Source organism: Pelobates fuscus, chromosome 2 (assembly GCF_036172605.1).
Source record: "Pelobates fuscus isolate aPelFus1 chromosome 2, aPelFus1.pri, whole genome shotgun sequence".
In the NCBI taxonomy this organism is placed as follows: Eukaryota; Metazoa; Chordata; class Amphibia; order Anura; family Pelobatidae; genus Pelobates; species Pelobates fuscus.
This window is the reverse complement of record NC_086318.1, coordinates 126,090,085-126,116,428: the sequence shown is the minus strand read 5'-3', so window position 1 is coordinate 126,116,428 and position 26,344 is coordinate 126,090,085. Positions and strand designations below refer to the sequence as shown.

At 39.5% G+C, this 26,344-nt stretch overlaps 1 protein-coding gene across 3 annotated transcripts in view; it reads right to left on the bottom strand.

Moving 5' to 3' along the window:
* Nucleotides 1-16,005, bottom strand: part of ECT2 (epithelial cell transforming 2) — a 43,180-nt gene extending 27,175 nt beyond the window's left edge. For 2 of the 3 annotated variants that reach the window (XM_063441046.1, XM_063441045.1), the window contains exons 1-11: nucleotides 15,879-16,005; nucleotides 15,492-15,571; nucleotides 15,291-15,383; nucleotides 12,872-13,054; nucleotides 12,275-12,364; nucleotides 11,800-11,907; nucleotides 9,167-9,240; nucleotides 8,432-8,562; nucleotides 1,336-1,451; nucleotides 1,188-1,250; nucleotides 887-1,109 (exon numbers count right to left, since the gene is read on the bottom strand). In XM_063441046.1, the coding sequence (XP_063297116.1) occupies nucleotides 887-1,109; nucleotides 1,188-1,250; nucleotides 1,336-1,451; nucleotides 8,432-8,562; nucleotides 9,167-9,240; nucleotides 11,800-11,907; nucleotides 12,275-12,364; nucleotides 12,872-13,054; nucleotides 15,291-15,383; nucleotides 15,492-15,571; nucleotides 15,879-16,005 (1,288 nt within the window). The remainder of the gene's footprint in view (nucleotides 1-886; nucleotides 1,110-1,187; nucleotides 1,251-1,335; nucleotides 1,452-8,431; nucleotides 8,563-9,166; nucleotides 9,241-11,799; nucleotides 11,908-12,274; nucleotides 12,365-12,871; nucleotides 13,055-15,290; nucleotides 15,384-15,491; nucleotides 15,572-15,878) is intronic. The other variant, XM_063441047.1, reaches the window with a different exon arrangement.
* Nucleotides 16,006-26,344: the final 10,339 nt, after the last annotated feature.

Here is a 26,344-nt window from a genome sequence, read left to right as displayed (position 1 = left end):
GTCCATGACAGTGTCTCACCTCTATGCACACTCAAATCATGTGTTTAAGCTGGCTGTGTATAATGTGTGTGGTGTAGCGCAGGTTGACTGCTCTGCATTATAGCTCTGATTGCTGTGGATGAATTTAGGGAATGAAAAGGTTGTGTAATAGGGTGAGATTTTGGGAATTACAAAAAGGTTAATATATGTAGCAGGGGCATAACATATACCCTTGGACTGAGGCCCCTGGTCTTTTTCCCACCAAGTAACACCCCAGTGAGCCAACTTGATATTATTTTAGCTATGTAGTACATTTCTCCATCGAATGGTACCACGAGTATTTACAGCAAGGCTACATGTAGTTTGTGGCATTTTAAAATCATATGACTTTCTATAATACCAGGCAAAGTGTTGCAACTTTGTTTCTGGGAATCAATACCCTGTGCTCTATATCATTTTCAGAATAATTAAACTTAAAACTTGAAGGCAATTGCTCCTAATGCCAATAAGATAGAAAAAAAATAAATTATATACATATATACACACACAAATTAAAAGTCCACAAAAAAAAAAAAATGCTTTGTAAATTCAGCGACAAAGGAAGAGGTTAATAGAATCATCAAATAGACTGCCTTCTATGCAAATGGTAAATACAAATATGCATAAATATATAGTGAAATCATATCAAGTGTCTAACACACATCTATTTTGTGCTTTTCCTTCTAATGCACAGATTAATTGCATTATATTAAAGAATGAAAAAGCAGAAATGACTTAACTGGGGAGATTTAGGAACGGCATGTGTTTAGTAAAGCTATGAAATGTTCTAGAAGTTCCCAGTTACAAACTTTGCATCACTTTTCTAACTATGGACCCCCACATCCACACGTAACAAAAGCTAAGTTACCTGAGTAGGACTTTGCAGAATCTGGTGTGTTTGAGATATCAAGCAGTGATCCTATAGACAATGAATGGTCACCTGAAGGACGTTTGCGAGGTGGAAATGGCGATATATCAGTATCTCTTGTTATGTGTGCTAAAGTATCCTTTAAGCGGCGTTTCTTTCGATTGCTGTTTGGGGTGTTCAATGAAAGTAGGGACACAGACTTTTTAAGAGCTGGGCTGTCCGGCTGCAAAGAAAGGCAAGCCATATTCAGAAAAATATAACAAAAAGGTAAAAAATAAATAAAAAACACACCACAACATACCTTTTCAAAGAGGTACATTGTTTCTCCTGCTCGGGCATCCATCTGTATACTTCCCCAAAACCACTATTAAAAAATGAAAATAGGATTAGGAGTAAATTTGCAATTTGTGTGAAGAAAGACAAATTGAAGATGCAATTTGTATGTTTACCTCTTGTTTTACGACATATAGCTTTTTAGGAGGCTCAAAAGGTAACTCTTTTACAGAGCTTTCTTCAACTACCAGATGAGTGCATTTTTCATTGCCAACAGGTAAGACCTGCCCACCTAAAAATTTAGAACAAACAGGTTAGGTACTTGTAGTAATCATATATGTGGCATAAAGAGCATAAAGTATATGACAATAGATTTCAATGCACAGTTAAAATACTCAACTGAGCAAGATACAGTATTAATCAGGTATAAATTTGCAATTCATAAAAAAGTAAAAGTGCTGCTAATCCTGGATAAACACAACAATGGTGTGACTAAAAACGACCACTGAGCAGTCAACACAAAATGGAACGGTCATGTCTGAGATGACGGCAATTAAATTACAGCATTAACTATAGGCACTATAACCATTTCATCTAATTTAATTGGTTGTAATGCCTATCCAGCTGATCCATCTCCAGAGTTACTAAACCTTCCACTATAACCTCACAAAAGCCTTCTGAAATGGGTAACATAAAAGCATGCTTCCAATTCACTACATTCCCCATCTCAGGTTTACAGTGAATTGTCACAAGCGGTTTTTAAGCAAAGTGACCAGAATGCATGCACAACTCAGATTGTCAGTCAGTGGAGACTTGCACATGCAAAAGGAAGATTGTCTTCTAAGTACCAGCAGTGCCTGGTCTATGCAGTAAAGACTTTTTTAAATTTAGGTTGGTGATTTCAGTGAGATTAAAGTATTAACTTGCTAACCATGCCAAGAAATGCAATGCTTTACTTTATAATCCAGTACTTGTGCAAACAAATATTGCTGAACCAAGGCCCCTGTAATGCCCAAAAAACAGGTGACAAAGACAAATGTGTGCTTTTCTAAACGTGTGTCAGCTTTCCTTTAAGCAGTCATAAGCAGACAGAAAAATGATGGGCTTCAGCCACTGCAGCCTTAGCACCTCCAGGGGCTAACAAAATCTTTTTTTATTTTTTTCATAGAGATCAGGGATGTCAGACAAGTGCATCCACTGAGGCATCAATCTTCATGAAAAACTCTTAGGTACTATAAACATTGATAAGAGTCTGGTATACTAAAACTATCCTTCAATGACACACAGCCTCCATTAAAAAGTAACACTGCAGATTTAGAAATTTATTCTTTGGAGACAAGTAGTTTTCTTGCCTTAGTGTACACAATTCCAATGATTTCTCCGCTCCCCCATTAGAAGAAAAATAAAAAATGAAAATACAGTTGTAAAAAACAAAATATATATATATATACATATATTTATAAAAGGAAAAAAACGCGTTTATATGAATTACTTTACATAAGGCAGCTTGCAAATGCAAATACAAGTCTACATTTTGAAGATCGATTATTTCAATATCCTTCAGGAAACTTAATCTGAAAAACCAATATAAAAAAAGATTTTGTCATAAATCTGAAGAGGAAAATAAATACTTACTTCATGTTGCTGATAAATATCTCTATGATGGTCCTTTCACATTCATGGCTATGCTATAGTAGCAGTTTAGTTAGATGGTATTAACCAATGATCTCAATTAAAAGGAACATTCAGGTTTCAAATTAAAATGTATTTACTTTTTTTTCCCCCCAATTGCAAATTTTAGTAAGAATTTTCCAGCATCAATGTACAGGCACCCAATACAAATATTGTGAGAGTGCCATAACAAAGCAATTTGTTTCACAGCTATGCAAAAAAAATAAGCATAATGGCACATATGCTATGACAACCGATTGTCAAGCCATTTTGACAGCTATTCGTTTTATCTTCAGCCCTTAATAATAACCACAAGGAATGAAGACGGAGCACAAGAAAAAGAATACAAAGAACAGTTGTGGTACTAGCACACTAGATGGATGTCCAAGGCAAGAAACGGGGAAGTAGAATATCAGTCATGGGTCCCGACATAGAATCTCCAGAATCCCAAAGCAAATCAAGTTATTGTTCCTGTTGTGAGACATTTGTTCCCACATCTTATGATATAGACTAGGGAGAGGGCAGAGGTAGTTCAGAGATGGACTAAGGATTACTTGCTGCTAGAAAGAGGTAACTCAATAGCATTTTTATAGGGGGAATATGTGGAATAGGGACAAACCCAAATTAAGGCTCCAGTTACAGTGGAAACAAGCCTAAAGACAATTTCAAAAGGCTTCTAATTAGGGGAATTTCCACCATACATGTGCATAGTTTTCTCTACTACTATAGTCTCTCCAACACCCATCGGATAGTACCCCAAACACAAGAAAACCTGGCTGGCACAAGATTTGTGCCAGATGGGCAGTGCAATGGGTTAATCCCCCATGAGAGACATTTCTGACCCATCCACTCTTCTTATTACCCTGGGCAAGTCCCATCTTGCTTTATATGAGCAAGGTTCACGATACATCAGCGATAAAGTTCTGTAACAAACAGATACCCTCTTTTTCCCCCAAAGGCATGTTCAGAAACTAAGGAGTTGAGCATAAAAGCCATAGATCCCAAGAGTCTATGACTTGGGCAGATGAAAAGGTTTTGTTTTTTTGTTAGTACCTATACAAATTTCAATGGTATAAACCTGTTTCAGCACATAGGACCAAAAATGGAAGTAATTTCCCCTTTGACTCGATGTGTTACAATTAAAAAAAATGTTTAAACGCACCAAATATTATTACATGAGAACCATAGTGTAAATTTTGCGTTTTTTTACTCTTCTAGTCTTTAAAGGAACACAAACATGTATTCCTGACCCTATAGTGCTAAACCCACCATTTAGGTGGCTTACCCCACACCCCCTCCCCCATTAGCCTCCCTAAAAGTTAATAAAACTTGCGTAATTTACAGAGCTGCGCGGGTCTGCCGGCGCTGGCCCCGCCCACTTGGTGACATCAGAATTGCTGTTTAGCCAATTTAATGATTTCCCATGTGGAAAAGACTGAATAGTCTAAACTCGACAAGGGGCGGAGCCAAATGCAGTGTTGGCCAAACAGCACCTCCTCATAGAAATGTATTCAATCAATGCATCTCTACAAGGAAAATTCAGCGTCCCCATGCAGAGTGTGGAGACGCTGAACAGTAGTGCTGCCTACTGTGCAGCACTGAGCCAGGAAGCACCTCCAGTGGCCATCTGAGGAGTAGCCACTTGGAGGTGTCCCTAGGGGCAATGTAAACACTGCCTTTTCTCTGAAAACGCAGTGTTTACATGAAAATGCTTGCATATAATTATTATATGCATCAGAACAATTAAGCTGTAGTGTCACTTAATTAATTCCTATATACTGCACATCGTATCAAAGTCACACACCTCATTCCTACATTAAAAAGGAATCTCAAGTTACAAGAGGATCTCTCATGCATTTGAGGAAAATCTACCGTGTAATTAGAAATTATTACGACAAATGCAAATTTCCAGACAAGGCAATCAGACTGAACTGAAGAATTCTTGGGCAACATTGGAACTCTGCAGAGCCTTTATCAATCCACTAAGTTGAAAAGATGCCTTTTTGAAAGTAATTGATTACCTGGTTCTTCTGTGTTGGAGTTAATGCTGCAGACTATTTGGCTCCGGTGAACAGTTTAGATAAGTGTGCCATTCACCATTGCTCATTTTTGATCAGCCATCTCTCCAATTTTTAAAGGATGCTCCAAAGAAAGGATCCTTCACAGAGCTTCTCAAATATGCATCTGTGTTGCAGGATCTACCACAGATCCCCAAATTGCTACTCCTTAACTTTTAAATTGTATAACATACCAGACAAACGTTGTACTGATTAAGATGTTTGGCAGCAAACGTGAAGACTAAGTTTATACTGTTTGGTCATACAACAGTATTTGCACAGTTCCAGTTAGTAAATGCATTTCACAGTGAACAAAACATAAGTTCAAAGTAAATATAACACGTATATACCTTAAAAATATTAGTAGATTTACATTTAGAGACACTTTTCAATGAATACTAAACAAATGAGTGTCAATTAGTTGCCAAAACAAAGGAATGGCATTCCACAGAAGTGTGCTTGGATAGTTATGCTGCCAATATCAGAAACAAGTTTATTATATATACAGGAGTAAAATTTATCAGTTAATATTTCAGGGTATTTTTTTTATAAAATAAAAAAAAAAAAACAGGAATTGTAGTTACTGCTAATTATTTTTGTCTTCGTATTTAGCAGCAGTATGTGAGGGATGTTTAGGTATACAAATTGGGAAAAAGTAGGCCGCCTATAAATGTAAACACACTTGATAAACACACCCACCCCCTTTAGACTTCTAAATAGGAATTACCTCAGAATCTGACCAGAATTGAGGGTGGAAATTAAAATATGGCCACTTTTAACAAATAACATCCAAATGAAGCTTCCCCTGAAGCCAAGATTACTAGCCTGTAGTTTTTTAGAAAAAAAAAAAAAAAGATCAGGTGGGCAATCTTGTGGATATCCTCTGGAGATGGCATTGCTTTTTCAGCCATGATGAAGTTGCACTAGTACAATGAGCCTTAACTTTGCAGGAAAGACCACCACCTTTGGAAGAATAAGATATATGAATGGCTTCAGTAATCCATCCATCAATGAAAGCCCCGGATATTTGAAGTCCTTTAAAATGCTGTTGGTAATTATTGAAAAGATAATCCGATTACAACAATCATTATTCCTGGCTAGATAGACTGAAAATGCTCTTTTACATCCAGATAATTAAAACAAGATTCTGACAGAAGGTTGGTAATATTGGTCTTCATAAAGGTCTGTAAATTCAGGTGATACAGAAATTGCATTATCTTCCAACCTCTTTTGGCCACAGCTACCAGAAACAATTTATGTGACGTTTCAATGAGCATTCTTCCAGAAGTTCATATGACTCCACACAGACATTCAGAACTAGAGATAAATCTCAAGTTGGAATACATGAGCATTTATGAGCCAACCATGTTCGAGTCTTGTCAGAGCAATCTTCAGATAATCCTTTAACTGGAAAAACTATTTTGCCTTGATGAACCAATCGTCCAGATATGGAACTATAAAAATTCCCTTTCCTCTTAAAAGTGCAGCAACCGGAGCAAGAATAGTTGCAAAATTCTTGAGGTCATTAGAAAGACCTAATGTTAGAACCACAAAATGAAAATGTAAAACTGCCATTTTTATAGCGAATCTTCACTTTTTTTTTATCTTTGGGCTATAGGAACATGGAGATAGGCATCCTTCAGATCTAAAGTTGCCATAAAATCATCTGATTGCAACATGGATTACCGACAGGATGGTTTCCATTCTGAAGCTTTGGTGAGGAATACAGTTGTTGAGCGTTTTTAAATCTAGAATGGGTCTTAAGGGCTTGTCTGTTTTTTCTACAAGGAATATTCTTGAATATACACCCTGGAATTTGGGGACTTTTTCTATGATCCGTTTTTAATCAATTTGCAAGTTTCTGAAAGCAAAGCATCTTCCTTTTGACATGCATAAGTGGAGAAGAGGAATTGTGGTCTTGGTCTTCTGGTATCAGAATATTTTTGTTTTATTATTAAACATGGAAGAAGAACCCTTTTCCCTTGATTTGAAATCCTTATACTTACAAAAGGACCAGTTCTTTTCTTCTCTGTAATTATATCTCCTTTTGTAACAGGGCTGAAACGCTTGTGCCAATAAAAACCTCCTTTCCCGAGTGCCTTTTTTGTACCGAAAATATTGTTTTATCACTTCATCTAATGCTGAACCAAATAACTTTCAAATGTGAGGAAGGCTGAACTTGGACGCTCTCTTCAGCTATGTAACAATGTTCAGATGGAAGCTCACACAGTGCAAACTTGGAGGCAGTATTAGCAGACCAGGATTTTAACCAGACCGCCTTAAGAGCACCAGAAAAGGTGCTTGTGTTCCTTGCAACTAACCTCAATAATTCATCTGTCATCTCACACAGATATAAGCTAACTTTATATTTTTAAATAGCTTTACAACTTTGACCTAAGAAATACTTCAAGGTCTTAAATCAATACCCTTTGGGCTCTAGCTACTGTTGAGCCTGAAATTTACCTGCAGGGGGTGGCTCCTCTTATCCATTGGGTCTTTTAACCCAGTGGCTTCTCCAATGAGTAGTGTGGTCATTACAGAGAACTGTGCACATGGAACATCAACTTTAGGAAGTGTCCCCCATGCTTATGTTTGCTGAAATTTAAACAGTTTAAACTGTTTAGAGATAGAAGCTTTCTTTTCATGATTTTACATACTGTGTTAATCAGGACCATAATCTGGGGATGAACAGGAAAGACTTTCTTTTATTCCCTTTGATGCTTCATCCTGTACCACTTTAAGCATCTCCTTAAATTTTCCTAGATCCTCCATAGGAAAGCCTGCTTCCTGTTCAGAACATATGTTTGAAGAATCTGAACAGCCAGAACCCCCCCAGATGATAGTTCAGGAGTAGACCAAGACGTTCGCCTCTTAAATTGTCTGCTCATTTCCTCAATTTATTTTATGTTAGATTGCGGAAAATAAGAAAAAAAAAAAAAAACTGTTGTGCGTTCCAGTAACAGAGCACAGGCGCAATGTCCAACTTGACAGGTTGCCTGGTTGGTGATAGCCTGCCAAAGCATCCTGTGAAAGCCGGAAAAAGGTTGTAGAGTTCCTGTACTCTAATGGCCTGCCTGACTCATCCAACACCCAGGTGGGAAAGAACAAGCCCAAGTCTGCCACACCACAGCAGAGTAGATCATAGTCCAAGACTCATCCATCCAAAACAAGCAAGAACTGCTCGGGTTTAGGGGTAATTCCTATTTATATGCTTGAAAGAGGGAAGCATTTTTACTGTGCTTAAATTTATAGAATGCCTACTTGTCTCAATTATACCTGAACATCCCACAAGTACTGCAGCCGTACTTCAGGAAAAATATATGAAGTTATTTAAGTAGTATAAATAATATATTTACATTTGTTAAAAGGCTTTTCAAAACACAAAAGTGATAGAAAACAATGAAAGATCTCAAAAGCTAATTATCTGCTAAATGTAATGATGTACTCCCCCCTGTTAATACAGGAGTAATGCTTTATGAATGATACAAGCAATTCCTAGGGTTTAAAAAAGAAAAAAAAAAAAAAGAAATACCAATACCAATACCTTGCATTTCTGTCATTTCTTCCATGCTAACCCTTTCTTCATCAGAAAATCCAATAAAACTTAGTACACAGTCCTGGAAGGGAGGGACTTTAAAAGAATTTTTGAATTCATCATCTGTTGCACTGAATTCACTGTAGTAGAATATAAAAAAAAAAAAGTTAGAAAAACATTGCAGCTAGTTCTAGAATATATTCTTAAAAGAAAACCCACTTTGGACATCAGATAATATTACCTTTCCTGGCTGGGGAAGGGAACTAAACCCATAGGCATAATGTATATGGAATGTAAATTTTAAGGGCTAAAGGCCAATATTCAGATTAGACAACCTTCTTGGTTAACAGTGAAAATAGTTTTATGAACACATTTTGTCAAACCTAGTCACTTCTTCATATAAATTGATAAAGCTATCAAATATGTCCCTTTCAGAATCTGTCAGATGTTTAGAGTGTAAAATTATAATGGGTTTGACTTATGTATAAAAGATTGTGGACTTGTTGAAAAATCCTCAAATTGAACAAAAACTAAGCGGAATCCTTTACTTTTCTTTGTTTGCAGCTCACAGAAGATTTGAAAGTCAGCATTAAAATATTCTGTATTTTTAAAGGATATCTTACTTTGGTAAGGTTCTAGTCTGAACAGCATACGCTATTTAATATAGTTGGTCATCTCTAAGGTGAACGAACATGTACAGTTTTAGGCATGCGCTGTCATGATGACCGCTATCTGCATACTTACAGCTCATTCCTTTTTTCCCAAGCTTTAAATATCCATTCTGCTTTCATGATGGGGGTACCCAAACTAACAGCAACCTAAAAGGAAAAAATACTAAGAATGTTTACATCAATATATAGTTTATTCATAAGTCAAACAGAGAGGGAAGGGAGTTCCACAGAAAAGGTGCAGCCCTGGACTGGCTCAAGTATTTTTTTTACTAGTGTTCCTTTAACATTTGATCCAGATGTTACATTTTAATCTAAACAGTGCAAAAAAAAAAAAAAAGAGACAAAAATTCTTATATTAACGTTGCTTCCAGCTCGCTTCTGTGAAATGCATACAAAAAACTCAATGTTTATGGCTCAATTCCAGAATACATTCTGGGACAGAGCATCAAGCATTTATATGTCTAAACCAGGGTTATAGGCTAGACTCTGCAATACAGTGTCTTGATTTGTTACAAGTATATTCTGTATACAGCATTATTAAAATGTTAAAATCTAAAAATATGGCCTTTGGCATGTGTCTAGTTTTATAATTCAAGTCTATTTTCTTAACTAGATCCGATGAGTAAAATCAGAAAGGATGTTATTACTTTACAATATACATCCATCTTAATCCGTAGGTTTTGCAATCTTGAAGCGATGTTAAAGGATCCCTATAGGGTCAGTAACACAAACACGTATTCCTGACCCTAGTGTGAAAAACACAATCTAGTCCCCCACCTAGCCCGCCTATTTATAGTAAGTTCTTACTTTTATTCCAGTCTGCTGGTGCTGGCTGACCCCGATCTGCCTGCTTGGATGACATCATCAGATGTGTTGAATTAAGTCTGTCGGTCACAATGCTTCCCCATAGGAAAGAACTGGATTGGCTGCGGGTGTCAAGTAAGCAAATCGGGGCAGAGCCAGCACAAGCCAAACAGCCCTGGCCAATCAGCATCTCGTCAGAGATGTACTGAATCAATGCAGCTCTATGAGGAAAGTTCATGCAGAAGGTGAAGATGCTGAATGGCACACTGCAGCACTGCCCCAGGAAGCACCTCTAAGTAGCCATGAGGAGTGACCAGTGGAGGTATCCCTAGGCTGTAATGTAAATATTGCCTTTTCTCTGTAAAGACGTAGTGTGATGGACCCACTAGTCACCTAAGCCGGGTACATGGCTTCACGGCCCTCCACTAAAAAGACAATAGCACTAAGGACCAGTTGATGGTACCAACTGGAGAGGGGAAGGCAGAAATACATACCTGAACTGCTCTCCCTCAGCATCACCATATCCTCTTAAGCTTATCTTCAGCTTTGGTAGCTCGAATTGCCATGAATCTCAGAATTTTACTTATGTGCACGAGATCCTCCATAAAATGTTCTCACCCAAGCAAAACTATTAGGCATAGGTATATACGGTTTATTTCTGATATACAATGGTCATCCCAGATCAAATTGAACACCTCTTCAACTTTATTTTGATCAACATCAGGAAAGATATACTGAGGAATTCCCACTGGCCTACCGTAAGATTTGCACGAGTGTAGGTTTTGTGTTTTGTTTAAGTGTCATTTTATTTTAGGAACTGTTTTTGGCATATGTATAATTTGCTTTCAGATTTTATTTTGATCTTTGTAAGTTTGCCACTGTGCAACATTTGTCTGTTTTTAAAATATTAATCTAATTCTATCTTTAAGTTCTATTATTGGGATTCACACACCTGGAGAGATAAAGTAATTCAACGTAATTGTTATGCCCTTCTAGAGGCAACGGTAGCACTCAAAATGAGTATTTCATAAAGACTGGGTTATAATTTCAGTGCAATTCCAACACCATCAATATGAGTAACATATAAAAACATGGAGACAAAGTAGCAACTACTCAGTATATTTCTTACGCCCAACACTTGGGCAGAGCTACTGCTGTCAAAAACTGGCAATTCCAAAGCAGTCACTAGCACGGCTGTAGGGAATTTTCTATATCTATGGAGGATGCCGCAGTTTTGGGGGGATGCTCCATATACCTCAATGACATCGGCTCCTGGTTCTTAAGTACCAGGAGCTAAAAAGGATCGTCCGAAAGAAGATGGTGGTGCTCACAATGAACAGATTTATGTAAGTAAAACCTGCCTTGCCTGCACCCCCACCCTAGTCACCGGACATCCAGCAATGATGTCACAATCATGGGTCCTTACAAATTCTGCAAAGTCCACAGACCGTGATGCTTTAATCCCTTTATGCCCACACTTTCCCCACAATCAAGGCTTGGCAGGTAGGCCTCACTGTGACAATATAAGCAATTGCAAGTGAAAGCTAGTGAGAAATGGCAAGACGTGGATGTAGAACATGGACATTCCCAGTTTAAAGATTTCAAAGAGATGACATTAGCAGAATAGAAATGTTTGCAGACCAATGCCTGCGGCAGAGAATTCAGGCAGCAGCATTTGGGATTTACATAAGTGTGATAATGTAGTACTGAAGTAGGAGGAACTGCAGAAACCAAGCCTAATAAAGGCAGTGAAAACAGATAAGGAGTTTTGTAATGGAGAAGATGAGAATGCATTTTTTAAAATTTAATACATTGCAGAATATTGCAGAATGTGTTTGCGCCAAAGTGATGATATCAAAGATGAAATTTAGTTTTAAGCTACCAAATCTAAAATATACGCACCCTAAATTTATCTCCATGAGTTGAATTAGCAATTAGATGGGTAACTTTTGAGCTAAAATCTTTTCTTATCGTTCCGCCCATATGATGAACTAAGGTCACAAGCTTTACCTAGAAAGAAATTAGAAAATTATCAGATTGCTCTAGATTACAAAAACACAGTACGACTAGCATTCACTGTAAAATACTGAAACATCTAATGACACAAGCAAAGCAAAGAATACCAAGGCTATTCTATATTACCCACGCCAAGTGGGAAGTATTCATCGCTAAACAATTCTGTGGCAGTTATTAAATAATGACCAAGGACAACAGTGAGGGTATTTTGTTTTTTTCAAACTCATGTTTTACAAGAGTACATCCCCCCCAACAGATCTTGGTTTTCACCCCTCTTTAAATACAAAAACAGCTGGACAGGTTTGATTTATATATATAAAAAAAAAAAAAAAAAAAAAAACACACCACAACACTTCCTTACCAATTCTTCTTTTCTTCTGAATCCAGTAAAGCAGAGCACCAAATTTAACATGCTTGCACAATACAGAGGTCGGGAAGTAAAAGGCAAAGGCTAGAAGAGAAACAAAGCAAATTTTTATTTAAATGCAATATAAATTGTATCCCTATGGAAGACTTTTTTTTTTTTAATCACACTTTTTAAATTGTGATCTCAAAAATAGTACAAAGCTGCATCATGAAATTTCAGACTCAGTCTTACTGTACTTCAACACAGATATGCACACATGTTAGTAAAGATGTAATTTACATCAGACACACAAGGGGTTGTTATGAGTCTGAACTGTAATAATTTACTTGTCACAAAGTTTTGCAGTCATGGGGCATGACCTGACTGATCGTTTCAGAGGTGCCTAGCAAAGGACGATCTGTACCACTTACTGACAACACTACAACCGGTAGCCTTTGGTTATCCAATCTTATTGAATACACACGAAGATTACGCAATTCTACTGTAAACCTGCATTCCTGTATTACTGAATATATCGTACCTGCTACTGCTATACCCCAAAAAATGTTGCAATCATATACACAAACTAGAATTAAGTTCAGGTCATCATACCTCTCCTTTGCGAGCACAATATAAGATTATTGGTGGTCCAAGCACTCTGCAATCCGCTTTATACAAGTATTGAAAGGATGGATTCTGGAAGTCTGATAAAACAAACACGTTTTCGAATTCAGGTCCATCGGCATCTGCATACTCTTTCACCGTTTCCGTTTTGATGCAGGGAACTTTAATCTCCTTTTTTGTTTCCAGAAGAAGAGAGATTAAGAAACAAGTTACTTTATTTACTGTATAACCATATAATAATATTTCCTATTTTCCATATTTTTTAATTACTAAAGGCATTACCAATAAAACAAAAAATATCCACACAAATGTTGTGTAGAATAGTATAGGGATGAGCAAATGTCTCATTCAAGTACACAAATGATACAGGTCTGTTTTTCCCAAATAAAAAGCACTTGCACATCCCAAAAGAAAGTACTGAAGTTGTTGTTTTAATCTTTGTGGTTTTATTTTTAATATGACATATTAAAGCAGAACTGTCAGAGCATATTATGCACAAGCCAGTAGCTGCTAGTCACTATTTTTTCTTTTTATAAATGCCTTCCTAGCTGATCAGATATGGCACGTAACTAAGTAACCTTTGGGGTTTACATTTCTCTGGAGATACCAGAGAGCATAAGAGTACCATGCACACACTCTGATGACAGAAGTCCACTGGAGGTAAATTTGTCTTTTTTGTCAGGTTACCCCAGCCACAATTTGTATCCCCTAGAATATAGTGTTTACTGGGTTGAGGGATTGAACATCTGTCCAGAAAAGTTACAGCTCCATTTAACAAAGATGGCTATATCAGATTACGTTTTGTACCATACTCCATTTTTGGGATTTGTTCCAACTTTTAGAAGGAAAGAGTTTGTTTTGTTTTATTTGTTTTTTTTAAACCAACCCTCACCCCCTCCTCCTCTCCCCCCCCCCCCCCCCCCCCCCAAAAAAAATAAACCCTGAACACTTTCAACACTAGATGCATTTTGTTGCATATCTGTTAACATGGACAGGTCTTGTATCAGAAGATGGCGGAAGTGTGACTGGTGGGCATGTCTGATACAAGTAGCATCATGGACAACATACACAAGAAAAAAATGTGTCAGCCCAGTGCATACAAACTAAGGTGAAGGGCTGTAGGGCAGCCATTCAGAACTGCTGGATGCTCTCATATAAGCTTTACAGTCTTAAAACAGAAAAGCGTGAGCAATTATCACTTCACACTGCAAGTGTGCTCAAGTCTGTCTGACACTGTTGACAGAGCTTGCCTGTAAAGTGATTTGAAGAACTAAGGGGGGAAAGGGGAAAAAATTATAATTTGGATGCCACATGCATGAGCAGGTAGTCTGACCTGGCAATTCTATTTTGCACTTATATGATTACTTTGATAAATGAGGATATTTCTTTCATCTAAAAAAAAATAAAATACAATTATTTCATCCTGATGTAATTAGAGAGCTGTATAGCTTTCATAAAGATGTTAAGTCAACTGAGGACTTTCACCAGAATGTTTCATTTTAAAGGGATACTACACTGCTCAAATACAACAAGAATATAAATCACTGTCTAGTGGATGCACTCCAAATGAAAACATGCATTTTAATTATGCAATTCTTTTTCCATTAGTGTATATCTAAAAAGATCTTCCAAAAGCTGCAAATCTCTTGTCTGAAGCATTTGCAGGCCCTGCTTTTCTACCCCAGCCAAGACTTTCTGGTGCTGTCCTATCAAACTAGCTCAACAATTAGTCTTTGCAAGGCAGCTGCTCTGAGTTCACTGCCACTTGAGTTTAGCCCCACTGAGCTAAACAAACAAGGAAGCAAAAAAAGGCTGGGTGTCTGACAGTCGGGGAGAGGGGGTAATTTACAAAAGTGCCAAAATCTATATACATACATGTTTTTATTGGGGTAAATCTACAAAATAGTGATTTTTTGTGTTTTATTTATAGGCAACTGTGTACCATTATTGAAATTTTTACTCTACAACTATCAAAAAGAGGCCTTATAACAAGTAAACATGTGCTGAGCATTTAATTTGATTTGTTTTCCTGATGCATAACTCAATGTGTAAGAACAAAACCATGTATATTTAAACTTATACAGTGTTCATATATGATTTCATGAGAGCCAGCCACCAAGAAAAAAATAATAATATATATAGTAGTGTTTGATCTGGAAGACGAACAACAACCATTCCTTCACCATAGAAAAGTACAATAACACAAGTCCCTCAAAAGAGTAGCTACCAAACAAATTACACAAACATAAAAAGTTTAAGTGACTGAGCAAAGGGTGTTAAAATGATGAATGTTTTCTGCATGTAGCAAATTGTAAGCAGAGTTTAAGACAGAGAAGTTAGTGGCACCATTTCAAGAGTGGTTTGTGAAGTGCTCTCATGCAAAATTGGTATGAATGATTTACCATACCATATTTACAATGCTTTTAATAAATGAGTCTCTGGATTTCTCTGTACAATTTTCCTTTATCTTTATAACAGGAACTTCCATTACTTTAACTGTCTGTGGAAAGGAAAACTTAGATGAAGCAAAACAAAGCCATGTATAAAAAATATATTTTTTTAAAAAAAATAATAAAAAAAAAAAAAAAAATCAAATGGAAAACAATACCTCCAAAGCTTTTAACAGATCGTCATCTTTCCCAGCATCTTCCACCAGAATCACTCTGGTTTCAATTTGAGGCATTTCTTCTACATAGATTAAAGACAAAATGAAACAAGATAGGTCATTCAGGATAGAAAGAAAAAGTCAAGACGATTTTAGGAAAAATTAAAGCAAATTATTTTCTATCTCTAAGGAATTTAAAGGCATATTTCTGAGGGACATTGAGAAATCCTCAATTTTTGTGAAACTGCTTGAAAAGATTTTGGCAATAACGAGAGAAGCTGTACCCATGAAGCCCAAAAATCCATATAAATTAATGTACAAAAACATTTAGAAGCATTTTTTTTGGAATGCAAGCAAGGTGAAATTGAGGAAAGGCTTTTATAATCTTACCATCATTTTCTGCAGAACCAGCAAACAGGTTTTCTTTTGAGGTTTCATTGATTTTAGAGTCAAAGACAGAAGAATCTGCGAGAATGCTTTTGTTTGCAGCAGGTATCAGAATGCTGTTTTCATTCATGGTGATTTTTTTCCCGCTGTAGAGTAAAGTATATATTCATGTACGACAACTAAAATATGGTGTGTTATGAATTATGTACAGATTCATAATAAAATGTGTATTTCACAATAATTCGTTACTTGATCCCAAAGATGTTTTAGTGTAGAGTGCAGTACATAGGACTAAATATTCCAGTATTATTTCAGTCTAGTTTTGTGTTCAACAAATGTTTGACATAATAGTATAAAATAAAAGATCAGTATTTGTGTACAAAAGTAAAGAAATAAATAAGGAAAATATTTGAAGATGCATGGAATCTCAATATACTGAAACCTCAGGTATATGAAAGCAAAATTCACACATTTATCCATACTGTGAGGTTCAGGATGCTTAAAACTAGTGTAACAATGTATTTATCATTGACTAGGTAGGAATTCAGTGTAGTGCTAGGTATATAAATGCGCAGAGGCAGAACCTGCACAGTAACTTGTCAGTTTGTCTAAGAGCAGTTTATGCATTTAAGAGGCCAGGAAAAAAAGAAAAAAAAGTTGTTTTGTATTGGCATCAATGCTGGGTGGAGCTGGGAGAGATGTTAATTTCCTAAACACTCCTCTGTAAGTGACTTTTTTGGCATCATGTTTAATTTTACAGTGTTTTCTAAATGATGGCTTTACCATTAAAATGCATTTTTTTTAAAAAACCAGGAAGCTCGTGCTGGCTTCTTAAGTCTCTGGGACGTTATTGAAATATAGATGCTGAATATTTAGATTAATCTCTAAAAGTTTACTTTATTGTAATAATGGTCTCAGAGGTCAGAGCAGTCCATCCGGTGCAACTGTTTAGACACACCTCCACATTGAAAAATATAATGAAACAGGGCAGCCAAAAGGCAGATCCCCAGCTTTTGCAGAACTGCAAGTACATCAAGTGCATGATGCTAGCAGAGCCATAATATTGCTAGAGAATAATGGAAGATGTGGTCCTGCAACATCTGGTGGTTTACTTTTTTGCCAGTCTTGTTATAAAACATAATTTGTCACATACCACTCTAGCTCTCCCATGCTGTAAATTCCAGCCAAAGTGAGAAATCTAAATGGATTTCAATGTTAAGGCCAGAGAAGCTGAACTGTAAAAATAGCAGACATTTTTCCTTTGAATTCTTACTTTAACCTGTCTGGGGTTTGGTTTTTTTGTGGGCAGGGAGATTGCTCAACACACCCTTAGATGAAGTCATACCATATCACTAAAGCCTGAGAAGGTAAAAATACCTGAAATAGAGAATAAATCTTTGTCTACACATTTACAAGCATTTTTGCCGACACAATGTACAGAATTTGTTATGATTTGGATATACTTTAAAGAGCTTTCAAGTGCTCATTCAAATAAAAAAATATATATATATATATATATATTAATACCTCCTTCAAATACAAGTATTTAGTTCTGCATAACTTGTAATCTGGAAGACAAAGAATGTTATTTCTTGGGAATTCCACGTGAATAGCATTTTAGGCTAAATAAACGTGAAAACATGGGTGAATTGCAGGATTTTTCATTATATATATATATATATATATATATATATATATATATATATATATATATATAACGTTCAAAAAAGCCAGCACTCAAGGACTTCTGTTTACAAAAATTAAAAACCTTTTATTCCAGTGTGTCAAAGGGTCTAAAATGGAATAAAAGGCATTTACTTTTTGTAAACAGAAGTCCTTGAGTGCTGGCTTTTTTGAACGTTATACATTTGTGCAGCTGAGCACCGGGCAGACACTGGAGGAAAGCTGGAGTGCAACTCCCATCAATTTTGTGTGTGGATAGATAGATAATGGAAAAGGTGGTCCTACTACAAAGTCACAGAACCTGCACTCCAGGGTATAAATGTGTAATGACCAGTGGTGGTCGGCACAAAATACACAATAACAGGACCGCAAGCCAGGGTCTTCAATAGCAGTTTAAAAATAAAGCCATAACTTACATTTTAACATTGTGTCTATTAAAACGTCGACATTTCATTTTTTTTCGGGGGGGGAAAATACAAACAAAAAAAAATACCGTTCTACTCTGGTGAAAGTTTTTCAAAGAAACTAAAAAGTCAACATTTTAATAGACAGAATGAAATAAATGTTAAGGTTTTACTTAAATTATATTGATGTCCCTGGAGTGCGGTCACATTCTAGTGTAATGTATATACACACACACACACACAGTATATTAAATTCAGCATACAGTATTTAAGTAGTTAGTGTAAGCTGTGGGGAGCAGTGTGTGCATGCACTGTATGAGGAAGGCCTGTGGGGTGCACACCTGGCGGCCCCGGTACCCAGCCGATCTCTAGCTATTTCTATGTAAATAACAGCCATTTCCCTGGGGGAAGCAGGTATTATAACAGGTTACTCCACCCATCCCCCCCCTGTCACCAGCCCGCTGCAGGTTCCCGATAATTACCGCTCCCGTGCTCCGTATCGCGGCTCTCCCAATCCCAGGTCTCTATGTTAGTAACTAAGCGTTATTATCAGACACGCACGCGCACACACAGCGCCCGGCTACACAGAGACCAAGGACCGCAGCCGCGGCCATCAACCGTATTCAAAAACTCGAGCCAAAACATAAGGCGGCCTCTGATTGGACAGCCAGCGGAGATATGTCACTGCGCCCGCTATTGGTCCGACAGTGGCATGCACGCTCTAAGGCGCCTCGTGATTGGCTAGCTCGCGCTGTTACCTCTGTCACAGGAAACGTCGCGCGAATGCTGATTGGTGGGCTGCGAGTTTGAACGATTGGGTGATAACGGACTCAGGCAGTGTGCCGGTGTGACGTCACGGGGCCAGTCTGTGATTGGCTGGAATTATTTACCTTCTCATCCACCTTGTAGGGCCAGAGGGGCTTATTCACTAAACAGAGGAACTGTGCACAGTGAGGGAGCAGGAGCCTCTGCTGTGGAGCTGGGTGTCTCCATAACTAACAGTCAGTTTGTGGAGATATCACAGCTGAGTTAAACATGGTTTACAGACAATCTTCTTTTAAAGTCTTTTTGTTTTTTAACTTGGCTAAAAGTTGGCAATTTGGTTTTCGGTTCTTTACTACTCGCTGGTTGGTGAATGAACGCCAAATGGGGTTGAGAAAGGAGTTTTAAGATTTTGGACAAAGTATATCAGTATGTTTTTGTTTGGGTTTTTTTAAGCATTTTTTTTATTGTGAATGTAAGATCTAATTATTATTATAGTTATTGCCATTTATATAGCGCCAACAGATTCGGTAACGCTTTACAATGCTACAATGCACACAATGGCAATATAATTGACATGTCATGCATTGTAGCATCAATAATAAAACAACAAGGATGTTGATATATATTTTAAACTCACTTTTTTAACAGTAAAAGAGGGCACATAAATCAAAGCCAAGAAAAAGAAGAAAAAAAAACAACCCACAAATGATCACTCCAACTAAGTTGCAAGTAATGCTAAGTCCGTACAGGGCAGGCCTTTAGGCGCCTTGTGCGAAAAATCTTAACAGTGCCACTCCCCCCCCCCCCCCCCCCCATCCTTGTGTATAGGGGATTTAATAAATTAAAGACAAACAAATATTTATCCCCGCTTCCCTGTCATTACCTTGCATTACCTTGCATGGAGGAGGGCATGCTGGGAATCTGGTCGGTGCCTTCACTGGGTGCAGATCATCAGTAACTGTCTCATGAGCTCAGGCACTTACAGTATCAGAGCTTTCCTGTGGTAATCCGCAGCAACATTCTGATTGGCCAGAACTCGGAAGACAGCTACATTTATCATGTGTGTGTCAGACGTGATTGTGTGATGTGTTGGCTGTGTGCCATATTTGTGATCGGTGTATTGACTGTGTCTAATATATGTGTTACATTTACAGACAGTTACATCTTTCCATTATAGGCTGGAGGGGGGAACAGGGGCAATGTTGAAGTAGATGGAGGATTAGGGTCACTGTGGCAAATGGGGAGAAGGAGCACTGTAGCAGCAGATGGGTTAACAGGGGCACTGTAGCAGTAGATTGGGGGAGAAAGGGCACTATAGCAGCAGATGAGGGGAGCAGGGGCATTGGGGTAGATGGGGAGCAGGCGCACTATAGCAGTAGATGAGGGGAGCACGGGCATTGGGTTAGATGGAGAGCAGGCGCACTATAGCAGTAGATAGGGGTAGCAGGGGCACTGGGGTAGATGGGGAGCAGGGGCGCTATAGCAGTATATGGGGGGAGCAGGTGCACTGGGGTAGATGGGGCACTATAGCAGTACATGTGGGAGAGGGGGCACTGGGGTAGATGGGGAGCAAGGTCACTATAACAGTAGATAAGGGAAGCACTGTAGCAGTAGATTGGGGGAGAAAGGGCACTATAGCAGCAGATGAGGGGAGCAGGGGCATTGGGGTAGATGGGGAGCAGGCGCACTATAGCAGTAGATGAGGGGAGCACGGGCATTGGGGTAGATGGAGAGCAGGCGCACTATAGCAGTAGATAGGGGTAGCAGGGGCACTGGGGTAGATGGGGAGCAGGGGCACTATAGCAGTATATGGGGGGAGCAGGTGCACTAGGGTCGACGGGGAACAATGGCAATATAGGGGTAGATGGGGCACTATAGGGGTAGATGGGGGAGCAGGGGCACTATAGGAGTAGATGGGGAGCAGGGGAACTATAGGGGTAGATGGGGAGGCACTATGGGGAAGATGGGGGAACAGAGGCACTATAGGGGTAGACGGGGTAGCATAGCAAATAGGGTTAGATAGGGAGCAGGGGCACTTTAGGGGTAGATGGGGAGCAGTGGCACTATAGGGGTAGATGGGAAGCATGGACACTACAGGGGTAGGTGTGGGAGCAGGGGCACTATAGGGGTAGATATGGGGCACTATAAGTGTAGATGGGGGAACAGGGGCACTATAGGGGTAGATGGAGAGCATGGGCACTATAGGGGTAGATGGGGGCACTATAAGTGTAGATGGGGAACAGGGGCACTATAGGGGTAGATGGGGAGAAGGGGCATTATAGCGGTAGATGGGGAGCAGTTGCACTATAGGGGTAGATGGGGAGCAGGGGCACTATCGGGGTAGATGGGGGCACTATAGGGGCAGTTGGGGGTAGATGGGAAGCAGGGGCACTATAGGGGTAGTTGGGGGAGCAGGGGCACTATAGGGCTAGATGGGGGGCTCTATAGGTGTAGATGGGAAACAGGGGCACGATAGGGGGAGCAGGGGCACTATAGGGGTAGATAGGGGGTGCTATAAGTGTAGATGGGGAACAGGGGCACTATAGGGGTAGATGGGGAGAAGGAGCATTATAGGGGTAGATGGGGAGCAGGTGCACTATAGGGGTAGATGGGGAGCAGTGGCACTATAGAGGGAGATGGGGGCACTATAGGGGCAGTTGGGGAGCAGGTGCACTATAGGGGTAGATGATGAACAGGGGTAGATGGGGAGAAGGGGCACTATAGGGGTAGATGGAAGAGCAGGGGCACTACAGGGGTAGATGGGGAGCAGGGGCACTATAGGGTTATTTGGGGAGCAGGGGCACTATAGTGGTAGATGGGGGCCCCTATTGTTGTAGATGGGGAACAGGGGCACAATAGGGGGAGCAGGTGCACTATAGGGGTAGATGGGGGAACAGGGGCACTATCAGGGTAGATGGGGGCACTGTAGGGGTAGATGGGGGGAGCAGGGGCACTATAGGGGGAGCAGAGGAACTATAGGGGTAAGATAGGGGGAGCAGGGGCACTATAGGTGCAGATGGGGGCACTATAGGGGTAGATGGGGGCACTATAGTGGTAGATGGACTCACTTACCAGGCAGCAGATTCTCTGCTCTGGCAGTCCTGGGCCCCACTTTCTTTCCCTGCACACATAGATAGCGAATATCGCTATCTATGTGTGCAGCCGCGGGCCCCCAGCTCCCTGTTACCACAGTCCGCAGAGGGGGCCCAGGCACACATAGCTTCTCCTCTTCTCCTCTCTGCTAAGAACTCTCGCGAGACCCGCGGAGCATTGCCATGGCAACCGGGTCTCGCGAGAGTTATTAGAAGAGAGAAGAGAGGAGAAGCTGTGTGTGCCTGGACCCCCTCTGCGGACTGCGGTAACAGGGAGTCGCACCCCCCCACCGGACCACCAGGGATGGAATCTCCCCCCTCCCTGGACAAAGGTAAGCACATTTAGTTTACACATTGCACATTTACACACACACACACTGCATACACTAACACAACACACACACACACCCACTGCATACACTAACACAACACACACACTGCATACACTAACACAACACACACACACACACACATACACTAATACAACACACACACACACACTGCATACACGAACACAACACACACACACTGCATACACTAACATAACACACACACACACTGCATACACTAACACAACACACACACTGCATACACTAACACAACACACACACACTGCATACACTAACACAACACACACACTGCATACACTAACACAACACACACACTGCATACACTAACACAACACACACACTGCATACACTAACACACACACTGCATACACTAACACAACACACACTCTGCATACACTAACACAACACACACACTGCATACACTAACAACACACACACACACTGCATACACTAACACAACACACACTTTGTATACACTAACAAAACACACACACTGCATACACTAACACAACACACACACACACTGCATACACTAACACAACACACTGCATACACTAACACAACACACACTCTGAATACACTATCACAACACACACACTGCATACACTAACACAACACACACTGCATACACTAACACAACACACACTGCATACTCTAACACAACACACACTGCATACACTAACACAACACACACACTGCATACACTAACACAACACACACACTGCATACACTAACACAACACACACTCTGCATACACTAACACACACACTGCATACACTAACACGCACACACACACACTGAATACACTAACACAACACACACACTGCATACACTAACACACACACTGCATACACTAATACAACACACAGACACACTGCATACACTAATACACTAATACAATACACACACTGCATACACTAATACAACATACACTCTGCATAGACTACACACTAACACACTCACTGCATCCACTATACTGACACACACTCTGCATTCGCTACACATTAACACACTCTGCATTCACTACACTAACACACACTCTGCATCTGCTACACTAACACACACTCTGCATCCGCTACACACTAACACACTCTCTGCATTCACTACACATTAACACTCGGCATCCGCTACACACTAACACACACTCTGCATCCGCTACACACTCACACACTCTCTACATTCACTACACATTAACACACACTCTGCATTCACTACAAATTTACACACACTCTGCTTTCACTGCACTAACACACACACTACATTCATTACACTAACACACACTCTGCATTCACTGCACTAACACACACACTACATTCATTACACTAACACACACTCTGCATTCACTACACACTAACACACAATCTGCATTCATTACACACTAACACACACTCTGCATTCACTAAACTATGCACACACTCTGGATTTACTATACTGACACACACTCTGCATTAACTACACTAACATACACTCTGCATTAACTGTACACACAGCATCCACTACACAAACATCCAGTATTCACAGTACACACATTACATAAATTGAAACACTCTGCATTCACTATACACAGACACTGCGTCTAATACACACACTACATCCACTACAGACACTGCATCCACTAAACACATTTCATCTAGTACATACAAACACTACATCCACTACACAAATACACACTACATCACTGTACACACACTACATCCACTACTCAAATACACTCTGCGTTCACTATACACACTGCATCCGCTACACAAACACACACTCTGCATTCACTGCACAAACAGTATCTTATACACACAAACACTACATCCATTACACACATTCTAATTCACTTCCACTATACACACCACATTCAGTCCTGCATCATTGTGAGCGGACTAGGTAGGGCGTGGGCGGGCCCGGGAGGGAGGGATTGGGGGGGCCCAGACCTTGTGCTTTGTCAGGGGCCCAAACAATTTCTGATGGCGGCCCTGGCTGTGTTGGCCACATGGCACCCCCTGCTGCTTTGGCGCTCTGTGCAACCGCACAACTCGCACACCCCAAATGCTGGCCCTGAGTCCGTATAGCCACAAGACTCTCCTTGGTATTGCAGAAGAGAGTTAAATCTCATCATCATTATCATACGGAGATTAGGGAATTAGAGTTATATCGCTTATTAAGATATTAGTTGGAGAATATTTTAAATATATAGCTTAAAGTGGCTTTGTAGCTGTTCAGTATTTCGTAAATATAATCTCTATGAAATACTTACCCAAGAAACCAGAAGACAAAGTATGAACAATAAAAACATAAAAATTGCTGAGATCAACTTTTTTCAAATCCTAGCAGCCGTCACATCTACAGAAACTCTCATGGGATCCTCCATACTCCATAGACCAAAGTGATGTACTCTTGCGCATGCATGAGACTACAACACTGGCATGTTTCCTGGCGGATGAAGCCAGGAGCTGAAGAGAATGCACAGAGCAAAGATGGCGGCAAGTGCAAAAGACAGCTTCAGGTCACCAGACCATTACCAAAGATGTCCCTTTTGGGTTTTTTTTGCATGCTGACACTGCATGTCAAATAGATCCAATAACTGAATCTCTATGTGTTGAATGCCCATAGTGGCTGTCTGGCTGACAGCATCTAGTAAGCGTGGACATTACAAAATATTAACATTGCTGGTTTTCAAAAACAGACAGCATCTCAGATCCCCTTAACAATAAAACTGAACTTATTGCTTATTTTTGTCTTTATAGCAGCAGTAGATAACACGTTTTGGTAGTTTTTAATACACTCTCCGTGGCTAAAGTTCTCCATTATCTCTAGGATAATAGCGAGGAGTATTTTGGTTGTTTTTATCAAACTGCTCAAAAATAGTATGCCAAAAAACAGATGGACTGCACCTATAGTTTTTGCACCACAACCACTACAGTAAGATTACGTGGTTATGGTGCTTAGAGTGACCCATAATAAAACAATTGTGTAGCATGTTATAGGAAAGAAGATAGACATAAACCTTACAATAGAACAAATAATCTCCATGTTCCACAAGCCTATGGACAATCCATGATTTAGACTAGCCTACTGGATAGGTATATAGGGTATGTTACCACATGAAGCTATCTCCTGTGCTGCTCCTGAGTGGTATACTACACAAAACTAACAAGGAAGCAGAAGGTACTCATGGATTGTGAGTGTAGGCAAAACTTAACTGTTAATGCTGGTAATTCTTAAGGACTAAAAAATCTTTCAGGTTGCAAATGCATCTTTTTTTCTATTAACATAAAAGAAACATTATACTGAAAAAAATATATATTTTACAATTTTGTAGATATACCCCCAATGAAAATCCCCACTTTAAGTGGAATCAAAGTTTTATACATAGTAAAATGGCGCATTTGCACTAAACTTTGCAAATGTGAAAGCGACTGCAACTCTTTTTGATAAATGACAAGCTATGTTTCCATTTTTCCTCTTAATTTGCAATATTTTCCCTGGCTTTGCCTTCCCTGATCTGGATTATGATGTAATTTGCAAAATATAAAAAAAAATATTATGGAAACACCAAGTAACTCTGGCATCCTGAGAATCGGGATGCAGGTGGGAGGGGGAAATGGGGCCGGGTCCGTCCATTCAACTGGCAGCACAGCCTGGCATGAATGTATGTCAGTTTGCCTGTCCGGCCCATGGAGAGCAGTTCCTGCTTCAGTGCACTCTGCAGGGTGCTATTGCCCTGAACATAGCACAAGCATGTCTTATGATGCATTCGTGTTATGCTTATTGGGGACAGTTCCCTGGTCAGAATGGCGTGACAGGACCTGAAAATTGGGTTGGCTGGGAGGGATGAAGTGGCCTGGGTGACTTTAGAGGTTCTTTAGGTATGAATTAGATGGATGTCTTTGTGATGTTCATACTATTTATATTGCAACCCCCCTGTAAATATATATTTCCTTTTCTGATCCATAACACAAGTCAACATTTCAAGTGGACAAAGTGACACATCAATGTTATGGGTGTGAGTGGGGGTGTAGCCTGGGGCAAGGCTTTTTTGAGAAATGATAAGTGATTTACAAATAACATTTTATGTAACTAAAATTTGCTCTGCAACAATAACAATGTATCTTATTTACACAGACTGATTTCTAAACACATTTATTAGTTTAAAGCTGTGGGGAGGGGCTCACAGACACAACAAT